The 11,023-nt window shown below is 65.8% G+C and overlaps 1 protein-coding gene across 1 annotated transcript; it reads right to left on the minus strand.

Annotated features, from left to right (window-relative positions):
• Positions 1–680: 680 nt before the first annotated feature.
• Positions 681–10,607, minus strand: LOC137459651 (insulin-like growth factor 1 receptor). Its single transcript, XM_068170444.1, is given in 11 exon segments — positions 681–689; positions 4,128–4,388; positions 5,494–5,629; positions 5,751–5,880; positions 7,057–7,216; positions 8,268–8,378; positions 8,480–8,604; positions 8,607–8,708; positions 10,125–10,195; positions 10,340–10,448; positions 10,538–10,607. Coding segments are annotated over 11 exon segments (1,284 nt in total).
• Between the last annotated feature and the right edge of the window lie 416 nt (positions 10,608–11,023).

The raw sequence follows: 11,023 nt of genomic DNA on the forward strand, positions 1-11,023 counted from the left end.
TCCACACCCTGCCTAGACCCTGTCTAGAGCCCCGCACCCTGCCTGTACCCTGCCTAGACTCTGCCTAGACCCTGTCTGGACCCCTGCGCCCCTGTCTGCACCCTGCTAGACCCTGTCTAGAGCCTCGCACCCTGCCTAAACCCTGCCTAAACCCTGCCTAGCCCCCTGCCTGCACCCTTACACCCTGCCTAGACCCCTGCCTAGAGCCCTGCCCCCTGCCTAGCCCCCTGCCCGCACCCTTACACCCTGCCTAGACCCTGCCTAGAGCCCTGCACCCTGCCTAGCCCCCTGCCCGCACCCTTACGCCCTGCCTAGCCCCCTGCCCGCACCTTTACACCCTGCCTAGCCCCCTGCCCGCACCCTTACGCCCTGCCTAGACCCTGTCCGGACCCCTGTGCCCCTCTCTGCACCCTGCCAAGATGCCCACACCCCTGCCTAGCCCCTACCTGCAACCCTTGAAACCCTGCCTAGCCCCCTGCCCAGCCCCCTGCCCGCGCCCTCACACCATTCCTACCCCCCTGATTCCCTGCCTGCAGCCCGTTTAGACCCACCCTGCCCGCACCCTTAAAACCCTGCCTAGACCCCCGCCTAGACCCCCGCCTAGACCGCAGCGCCCTACCTAGACCCAGACCCCCGCCCCCGCCCCCTTACAGCCCTGCCTAGAGCCCTGCCTGGGGGCTTCAGAGGGGCTGGAGGCACCGGGGGGGGCCACATTTAGCGCACAGTGGCCCCGTCCCCATCTGTCACCCGCAGTCAGGACCCCCCTCCCCCCTCCCCCTCTTTGTCCCCATCCCCACCCAGCTGCCGCCTGTCCCCCAGGCAGCTCGCTGGGGGCTCAGCAGTGCGCTGAGCTCCGCCCGTTCTCAGCCCCCCCCCTCCCAGCTCCGTCTCCCGTCCCAGCCTGCAGCCGGGAGCAGCGGGAGGGGCTGGGAGACCCCTCCCCGGTTTGGGGGTTCCAGCAGGTTTGGGTGGGTTGGTTTCGAGGGGGTCTCCAGCCCCTGCCCCGGTCTCACCCTAAGCTCTCATTGTGCGAGGTCCCCATCCCCATCTGGGGGGGGGAGGGGGTCTCACTTTGGGGGAGGGGTCCCCATCCCCTCCTGGAGGTCCTCATCCTGTTCCCTTCCCACTCTGGGGGTCCCTGTCCTACTCTGGGGGTCTTCATCCCTGTCCCCCATCCCACTCTGGGGGTCTCCATCCCTATCCTCATCCCACTCTGGGGGTCCCCATCCCACTCTGGGGGTCTCCATCCCTGTCCCTATCCCACTCTGGTGGGTTCCTATCCCACTCTGGGGGTCTCCATCCCTGTTCCCATCCCACTCTGGGGGTCCCTGTCCTACTCTGGGGGTCCCATCCCTGTCCCCATCCCACTCTGGGGGTCTCCATCCCTATCCCCATCCCATTCTGGGGGTCCCATCCCTGTCCCCTTCCCACTCTGGGGGTCCCTATCCCCACTCTGGGGGTCCCCATCCCACTCTGGGGGTCTCCATCCCTGTCCCCATCCCACTCTGGGGGTCCCATCCCTATCTTCATCCCACTCTGGGGGTCCCATCCCTCTCCCCCCTCCCACTCTGGGCGGGGGGGGGGGTGGCCTCATCCCTCCCTAGAGATCCAACCAAACCCAACCGCAGAGAGTCACGACCCCCCCCTCAGACGACCCCCACCCTCCCTATCCGAGCCCTGGTATCGTGTCCCCCCCACACCCTCCCTTTCCCCCCCCACTTTCCAGGCAGAGCTTCCCAGGGGGCTGCCACCTCCCTCCCTCCCTCCCCCCCCCCCCAAATTCCTCTCCTTTGACGTTTTTCCCCTGAACCTCCTCCGGTTTGGGGGAGCAGAGGAAGCAGCTGGGACTGGGATGCGCTGGGGGGGGGGGGCGCTGGGGGACAGCCCAGCGGCTCTCTGTGCCCCCCCCCCTTCCCCGGACCCCCTCCCCCAGCCCCCAGGCAGTTCCCTGCCCGAGCTCCATCTCCATTCGGTTTTACTTCCCTTCCCCCCCCCCCGCCCCCGGATCGAAACCCCCCCCCTAAAAAAAGCCTTTCCCTGGTGCTGATCGCCGTGCTGGGGAGGGGGGGGGGGGGTGAGGAAAGCCCCGCGGCGCTGTGGCACCCCCCCCGAAACCCCCCACCCCCCGAAACCCCCCACCCCCGGACTCTTCCCCTGCCCAAGCTCCATCCCCTTTCGGTTTTACTTCTCTTCCCCTCCCCCCCCCCCGGATCGAAACCTCGACCCCCACTCCCCCTCCCCCCCCGAAAAAAAAGCTTTCCCTGGATGCTGACCCCGGGACTAGGGTGGGGGGGAAGCCCTGCGGCCCCCCCCCGGACCCCCCACTCTGCCCTCCCGGACCCCCAGCCCCCCAGGCAGTTCCCTGCCCAAGCTTCAGCTCCATTCGGTTTTATTTCTCTTCCCTTCCCCCCCCCCCCCCAAAATGAACCTTTCCCAGTGCCGGGGGGGGCAGGGGGGGAGGGGGATATGGGGGGTGTCAATTCATTCCCATCCTCCCCCCCCCGTTTTGGGGTCCCCCATTCATTCCCACTCTCTCCCTCCCCATTTTGGGACCCCCCCCAATTCATTCCCACCCTCTCCCCCCCCAATTCTTTCCCACCCTCTCCCCCTCCCCGTTTTGAGCCCCCCCCCAATTCATTCCCACCCTCTCCCCCCCATTTGGGCCCCCCCCCAATGCATTCCCACCCTCTGCCCCCCCCAATTCATTCCCACCCTTCCCCCCCCCGCCAATTTGGGGCACCCCCCAATTCATTCCCACCCTCTCCCCCCCCAATTCATTCCCACTCTCCCCCCTCCCCATTTTGGGCCCCCCCTCAATTCATTCCCACTCCCTTCCCCCCCCCATTTTGGGCCCCCCCAATTCATTCCCACCCTTCCCCCCCCTCATTTTGGGCCCCCCCCAATTCTTTCCCACCCTCTCCCCCCTCCCCATTTTGCCCCCCCCCAATTCATTCCCACCCCTCTCCCCCTCCCCATTTTGCCCCCCCCCAATTCATTCACATCCTCTCCCCCCAATTTGGGTCCCCCCCCAACTCATTCCCACTCCCTTCCCCCCCCCGTTTTGGGGCCCCCCAATTCATTCCCACCCCTCTCCCCCTCCCCAGTTTGCCCCCCCCCCAATTCATTCCCACCCTCTCCCCCCCCATTTTGGGGACCCCCCCCCAATTATTCCCACCCTCTCCCCCCCCGTTTTGGCCCCCCTCAATTCATTCCCACCCTTCCCCCCCCCGCCAATTTGGGACACCCCCAATTCATTCCCATCCTCTCCCCCTCCCCGTTTTGAGCCCCCCCCCAATTCATTCCCACCCTCTCCCCCCCCAATTAATTCCCACTCTCTCCCCCTCCCCATTTTGGGACCCCCCCCAATTGACTTCCAGCCTCTCTCCCCCCCGTTTTAGTGCACCCCCAATTTATTCTCAGCCTCTCCCCCCGCCTCCACTTTGCGCCCCCCCCCCCCCCCTCGCGATTTATTCCCGGGGGTCCCTCCTCCCCCCCCCCCCCATCTTCCCTCCCTCCTTATTCCCTTTCCCCCCCCTCCCCCCCAGGCATCGTCTCCTGCACCCCCCGGAGCCAATAAATAACCTGGTGGGGGAGGGGGTCCCAGCACTTGGGGGGGGGGGGGAGGGTGGGCAGAGAGAGAGGGGGGGCTCGGGGGGTGTGGGGAGGGGGTCCCAGCACTTGGTGGGGGGAGGGTGGGCAGAGAGAGAGGGGGGCTCGGGGGTGTGTGGGGAGGGGGTCCCAGCACTTGGGGGGGTGGGAGGGTGGGCAGAGAGAGAGGGGGGGCTCGGGGGTGTGTGGGGAGGGGGTCCCAGCACTTGGTGGGGGGAGGGTGGGCAGAGAGAGAGGGGGGCTCGGGGGTGTGGGGGAGGGGGTCCCAGCACTTTGGGGGGGGGGGGGGGGAGGGTGGGCAGAGAGGGGGGGGGGCTCGGGGGTGTGTGGGGAGGGGGGTCCCAGCACTTGGGGGGGGGGGGGGGGGGCAGAGAGAGAGGGGGGGCTAGGGGGTGTGGGGGGGGGGGTCCCCCCCAGCGATTTAGGGGAGGGGGAGGGGGGAGGCGGTTCAGAGTCCACGGCCACCCCCCCCCGGGGGGCTCAGGCTGAGGCTGTCCCGTTGGGAAGCTGAGCCCCGCCGCGGTCCTTGGGGGGCGGGTAGGAGGGAGGGAGGGGGCTCCTCTTCCTCCTCCTCCTCCCTCCTCCTCCTCCTCCTCCTCCTCCTCCTCCTCCTCCTCCTCCCCTGGGGTCTGCTCCGCCTCGGGGTCTGCGGGCTCGGCCGAGCCCCCGCGGTGGTTCTCGGGGCTGTAGAAGAAGGAGAGGCTGCGGAAGGTGGGGGCCATGTGGTCCTTGATGCGCTCCAGCAGCTGGACGAAGGAAGGGCGCAGCCGAGGGTTCTGCTGCCAGCAGAGGGCCATCAGCTCCTGCCTGCGGGCAAAGAGGGGGCCTCGGTGGGGCTTGGAGAGGGGGGTCCCGACCCCCCACCCCCCCACCCCGAGCGGTTCGCTGCTGATGGACCCGGCCAGGGGTAAAGAGGAGGGGGGAGAGGAAGCTCCAGGAGGTTCGAGCAGGGCACGGGGAGGGTGCTGCCCACCCCCCACCCAGGGAGGGACAACCTCCTGCGGCAGGATAGGGCAGGGAGGGGGAGCTGAGAAGGAGCTGGCAGTGCCTAGGGGGGGGAAGAAGGTGCCCAGGAGCCAACAAGGTGCCCAGGAGGCAGCAAGGAGCCCCCCAGGGGCTGCTGGGGGCAGGCAGGGTGGGCAGCAGGGCAAGGGAGGCTCTGCTGCCCCTCTGCTCTCTGCCCTCCCCCCAGGGCAGCTCTGGAGGCCTGGGGCCAGGGCTGGGCTCCCCCCTCCCCACTTGCAGAGGGCCTGGGGGCTGCTGGGGAGGTGCTGAGGGGACCTGGAGCAAAGGCTGAGAGCTGCCTGGGGCTGAGAGCCTGGAGGAGAGCAGCCCCAGAGGGGAGCTGAAGGCTGGGGGGGGGGCAAGGGGCTGGGGCTGGCATCTGCCCAGGGGTGCCCAGGGCCAAGGGGCACAGAGTGGGAGCCCAGGAGGGGGAAAGCTGTTTGGGGGGGAGGCTGCTGGAGGCCTGCAGCAGGCTGAGCCCAGAGAGGTTGTGGAGAGCTTCCAACCCCCCCTGGGCACTGTGCCCCCCTGGGGGGAGCCCTGCTGGGGCAGGGGTAGGGGAGGTCCCTTCCCACCTCCCCATGCTGGCACTGGGGGGGGGGGTCTGTGTCCATGCCAGCTCCTGCTGGGCACATCTGGTGGCAGTCTTGGCTCAGCCCTGGCCCTTTGTGGAGCTGGGGGGGGTGGGCACCTCCCTGCCCCCCTCTCCCCACGCCCCCCTTTGGTGGCAGTGGGGGAGCCCGGGGGTGCAGGGGATGCTCTCCATCACCACGCTGGCACCGGGGGGGGTGGAGGTGGGGGGGATTCTGTATCCTGGTGGGGGAGGGGGGAGAGGAGAAGGAGAGGGGGTGGGGGGAGGTCTCCCCCTCCCTCACTCACAGTTTTGTCAGGGCAGTTCTCAGGCCTCTCCAGGACCCCATTGTCCATGACGAAGCGCAGGACCTGCTCATTGGACATCCCCTGGTAGGGCTGCTCGGCCAGGGTGGCAATCTCCCACAGCACCACCCCAAAGGACCTGCCAGGGGCACAGCACCACCACCACCACCACCTCCTCTCAGCCAGGGGGAGATGGTGGGAGGGAGGGTGGAGGGGGAGAGAGAGACCTTCCCCACCCTGGCTCCAGCCTCAGCACCTACCAGACGTCGGACTGGGTGTTGAAGATGCCATCCTTGAGGGCTTCAGGGGACATCCAGCGGACTGGCAGCAGCCCCTTGCCCCCTTTCCTGTAGTAGTCTGTCTCGTAGATGTCCCTGGTCATGCCAAAGTCTGGGGCAGGAGAGAGAGGAGGGCAAGAGGAAGGCTTGAGGAGCAGGTGGCTGGGGGGGGGGGTCACAGCCTCGCAGGGTGCCAGGGGTTGGGAAGGAGCTCTGGAGAGCTTCCAGCCCTAACCTCCCCCCAAGGCAGAGCAGGGGCACAGAACCCAGCACAGGTTCCCCCCCACCCTAGGGACACCTCCAGAGGGGGGCTGGGAAGGCTCCAGGGAAGGAGACCCCACAGCCCCCCTGGGCAGCCTGCTGCAGGCCTCTGGGGAGCCTCCCAGGGCAGAAGTTCCTCCTGGGGCTGAGGTGGAGCCTCCTGGGCTGCAGCTTCCATCCACTGCCCCTTGGCCCTGGCCCAGGGCACAGTGAGCAGAGCCTGGCCCTGGCCCTGGCCCTTCCTTACTGACCCCCCAGCCCTCAGCTATTGATAGACATTGATCAGATCCCTCTCAGCCTTCTCCTCTCCAGACCAACCACTCCCAGCAGGGCTCTCTCATCCTCTCCTGCCAGTGCTCCCTCTCCCTTCATCACCCTCACAGCCCTCCCTAGGACTCTCTCCAGCAGATTCCTGTCCCTCCTGAACTGGACAGCCCAGAGCTGGCTGCAGCACTCCAGGTGAGCTCTCAGCTGGCTGCAAGGCTCCAGGGGAGCTCTCAGCTGGCTGCAAGGCTCCAGGTGAGCTCTCAGCTGGCTGCAGGGCTCCAGGAGAGCTCTCAGCTGGCTGCAAAACTCTCAGCTGGCTGCAAGGCTCCAGGGGAGCTCTCAGCTGGCTGCAGGGCTCCAGAGGAGCTCTCAGCTGGCTGCAAGGCTCCAGGTGAGCTCTCAGCTGGCTGCAGCACTCCAGGTGAGCTCTCAGCTGGCTGCAGCACTCCAGGTGAGCTCTCAGCTGGCTGCAAGGCTCCAGGGGAGCTCTCAGCTGGCTGCAGGGCTCCAGGTGAGCTCTCAGCTGGCTGCAAGGCTCCAGGGGAGCTCTCAGCTGGCTGCAAGGCTCCAGGGGAGCTCTCAGCTGGCTGCAAGGCTCCAGGGGAGCTCTCAGCTGGCTGCAGGGCTCCAGCTGAGCTCTCACTAGGGCAGAGCAGAGAGGACGGGGAGAAGGAGGAGGAGAACCTCTCTGCCTCGACCTGCCGCTGCACTCTTCCTGCCGCCCCCTGGGGGCGCCCTCGGGCCGCCGTGTGCCGCCCACCTCCGATCTTGACGGTGAAGTCCTCGGACACCATGCAGTTGCGGGCGGCCAGGTCGCGGTGCACGAACTTGTTGGCGCTGAGGTAAGCCATGCCGTCGGCGATCTCCCCTGCCATCTGGATCATGTCCCTCAGCGAGGGCACAGGCAGCCCAGGGTTGTTCTGCGCCGGGCACAGAGGGTTAAAGGCTGCAGGAGCAGCCCAAAGCCCCTCCCCCGGCCCCCGGGTGCAGGGAGGGAGGCTGAAGGGTCCCCTGCGGCCGCCTGGGGGAGTTGGAGCTTAGGAAGGGAGTGGTGGAGTCAGGGAGGGAGTGATGGAGTCATGGAATGATGGAGTGATGGAGTGATGGAGTAATGGAGTGATGGAGTAATGGAGTGATGGAGACATGGAGTCATGGAGTCATGGGATGATGGAGTCATGGAGTCATGGAGTCATGGAATGATGGAAACATGGAGTCATGGAGTCATGGAATGGTGGAGTGATGGAGTAATGGAATGATGGAGTGATGGAGACATGGAGTCATGGAATGATGGAGTGATGGAATGATGGAATGATGGAGTGATGGAGACATGGAGTGATTGAATGATGGAGAGATGGAGTCATGGAGTCATGGAATGATGGAGTCATGAATGATGGAGTGATGGAGTCATGGAGTGATGGAATGATGGAATAGTGGAGTGATGGAGTCATGGAGTCATGGAATGATGGAGTCATGAGGTGATGGAATGATGGAATGGTGGAGTCATGGAATGATGGAGTGATGGAGTGATGGATGATGGAGACATGGAGTCATGGAGTGATGGAGACATGGAATGATGGGAGTCATGGAGACCTGGAGTGATGAAGTCATGGAGTGATGGAATCATGGCAGACATGGAGGGGAAGGAGAGATTCTAAACAAAGTTTTTTGGGGGGAATCCATCCAACCCACAACTCAAGGAACCCAAATTTGATGAACCCCAGCTTGAAGAACCCAATCTTGAGGAACCCCAACTTGAAGCCCTCAAGCCTGAGGAACCCCAGCTTGATGAACCCCAGCTTGATGAACCCCAATGCTGAAGAACCCCAACCTGAAGACCCCAAGTCTGAGGAACCCCAACTTGATGAACCCAAACCTGAAGAACCCCAGCCTGAAGCCCCCAAGCCTGGGGAGCCCCCCATCTCACGGAACCCCAACTCGAGGAACCCCAACACCTCCAGCTGCTGCTCCAACCTCGGCGTCGGGGCGCAGCGAGCGCAGGTAGCTCTTCAGGTCCCCCCGAGTCATCAGCTCCATGATGACCAAAGCTGGCTGGCCCTGGGACACCACCCCAAGCAATCGCACCTGGGGGGGGGCACAGAGGAGGGGGCAGGTGAGGGGCTGGACCCCCTGACATCCCCCCCCCCGCCCCCTCCTCTGCCCCCCGCCCCGGGCTGCCCACCTACCACGTGGTGGCACTTGAAGGCCTTCATGACGGAGGCCTCGTTGAGGAACTCGATGCGCTCCCGCACCGTGGCCAGCTCGTTCACCGTCTTCAGGGCCACCTTGGTCTCCTCGCCCTCAGCCACCAGCCCCGGGCCAGCCCCTCGTAGACCATCCCGAAGGAGCCCTGCCCCAGCTCCCGGATCACCGTGATCCGCTCCCGGGACACCTCCCACTCGTCCGGCGTGTACACTGCGAGGCAGCAGGGACCGCCCTGGCACCGGCACCGGCCCCGGCCCCGGCCCAGGCAGGTACACTGCGAGCCAGCAGGGACCGCCCTGGCACCGGCCCCGGCCCCGGCAGGTACACTGCGAGGCAGCAGGGACCGCCCTGGCACCGGCCCCGGCACCGGCCCCGGCAGGTACACTGCGAGCCGGCAGGGACCGCCCTGGCACCGGCCCCGGCCCCCGGCAGGTACACTGCGAGCCGGCAGGGACCGCCCCGGCACCGGCACCGGCCCCAGCACCGGCAGGTACACTGCGAGGCAGCAGGGACCGCCCTGGCACCGGCCCCGGCACCGGCCCCGGCAGGTACACTGCAAGCCGGCAGGGACCGCCCTGGCACCGGCCCCGGCCCCGGCAGGTACACTGCGAGCCGGCAGGGACCGCCCTGGCACCGGCCCCGGCCCCGGCAGGTACACTGCGAGCCGGCAGGGACCGCCCCGGCACCGGCACCGGCCCCAGCACCGGCAGGTACACTGCGAGCCAGCAGGACCGCCCTGGCACCGGCACCGGCACCGGCCCCCGGCAGGTACGCTGCGAGCTGGCAGGGACTGCCCTGGCACCGGCACCGGCACCGGCCCCGGCAGGTACACTGCGAGCCGGCAGGGACCGCCCTGGCACCGGCCCCGGCACCAGCAGGTACACTGCATCTCCATCCCCCACCTCCATCTCCATCATCTCCACCTCCATCTCTCCCCAGCTCCATCTCCAAACTCCAATCATCTCCATCCCCATCATCTCCATCCCTATCTCCATCCTTTCCCTGTCTTCATCTCCATTTCTATCTCCATCATGTCCACCTCCATCCCCATCCCTATCCTTATCCCCATCCCCATCTCCATCATCTCCACCTCCATCTCTTCCCAGCTCCATCTCCAAACGCCAATCTCCAACCCCATCTCCAACCCCATCCCCATCTCTGTCTCTATCATCCCCATCCCCATCTCCATCCTTTCCCTGTCTTCATCTCCATTTCTATCTCCATCATCTCCACCTCCATCCCTATCCCTATACTTATCCCTATCCCTATGCTCATCCCCATCCCCATCTCCATCTCCACCTCCATCTCTCCCCAGCTCCATCTCCATCCCCATCCCTATCTCCATCCCCAACTCCATCCTTTCCCTGTCTTCACCTCCATTTATATCTCCATCATCTCCACCTCCATCTCTCCCCAGCTCCATCTCCAAACTCCAATCTCCATCCCCATCTCCATCCCCATCCCCATCTCCATCCCCATCCCCACCTCCATCCCATCTCCACCTCCATCCCCATCTCCACCTCCATCTTCATCTCCATCCTTTCCCTGTCCCCTGCTCCCTCCCTCCCCCCCCACCCCAAAGGGCAGGGCACAGCAGAGCCCTCCCCCTCCCTGCCCCCCACTCACTGTCAGAGGCGCTGAAGTACTCAGGGTTGACCGAGGCGTAGAGGGTGCCCCCGGGGTACCCTGCACTGCTCCTGCAGCAGGAGGCCACCACTCAGGGGGCTGGGCACCAAGCCACGATGCCACCCCACCCCCCCCCAGCCCTGGCTTGGTGGCCCCTTCTGGTCCCTGAGGGTGCAGGGAGGGGGTGGGGGAGGTGGGGGGGTGGGGGTCTCTACCTCTTCTTGTTGTAGAAGAAGAGGCAGATGGCGAGGCAGGAGATGAGCAGCATGAGGAGCACAGGCATCACGCTCAGCAGGACGTGGAAGCTGCCAGACTCCTCCTCAGCTGCAGGGGGCAAGGTGGCTGTGAGGCTCTCATCCCACCAGAGATGGGAATCCCCTCCCCAGCTCCCCCCCCACCCAAACAGCACCCACTGGGCATCCCCCAGGTCTCCACATCCAGCAGCGTCTCCTGGTCCTTCAGCGTCCCAGGCCAGGAGCACATCCCAGGCCTCCAGCACCCCAGTTCAGGAGTCTCCCAGCTTCAGCATCCCAATCCAGCAGCACCTCCTGGCCCTCAGCTCCCCAGTCCAGGAGGATCCTTGACCCTCAGCTACCCAATCCAGGAGGATCCTTGACCCTCAGCTCCCCACCCCCAGCAGCATCTCCTGACCCTCAGCTCCCCAGTCCAGGAGCATCTCCTGACCCTCAGCTCCCCAGTCCCAGGAGCATCTCCTGGCCCTCAGCTCCCCAGTCCAGGAGCATCCATGACCCTCAGCTCCCTACCCCAGCAGCATCTCCTGACCCTCAGCTCCCCAGTCCAGGAGGAGCCATGACCCTCAGCTCCCCAATCCAGGAGGATCCCCTGATCCCCAGTGTCCCATTCCAGCAGCATCTCCTCACCTCCAGCATCCCATTCCA

This window comes from Melanerpes formicivorus, unplaced genomic scaffold (assembly GCF_026170545.1).
Source record: "Melanerpes formicivorus ecotype bairdi unplaced genomic scaffold, bMelFor1.0.p_v2 SCAF_386, whole genome shotgun sequence".
NCBI classification, from domain to species: Eukaryota; Metazoa; Chordata; class Aves; order Piciformes; family Picidae; genus Melanerpes; species Melanerpes formicivorus.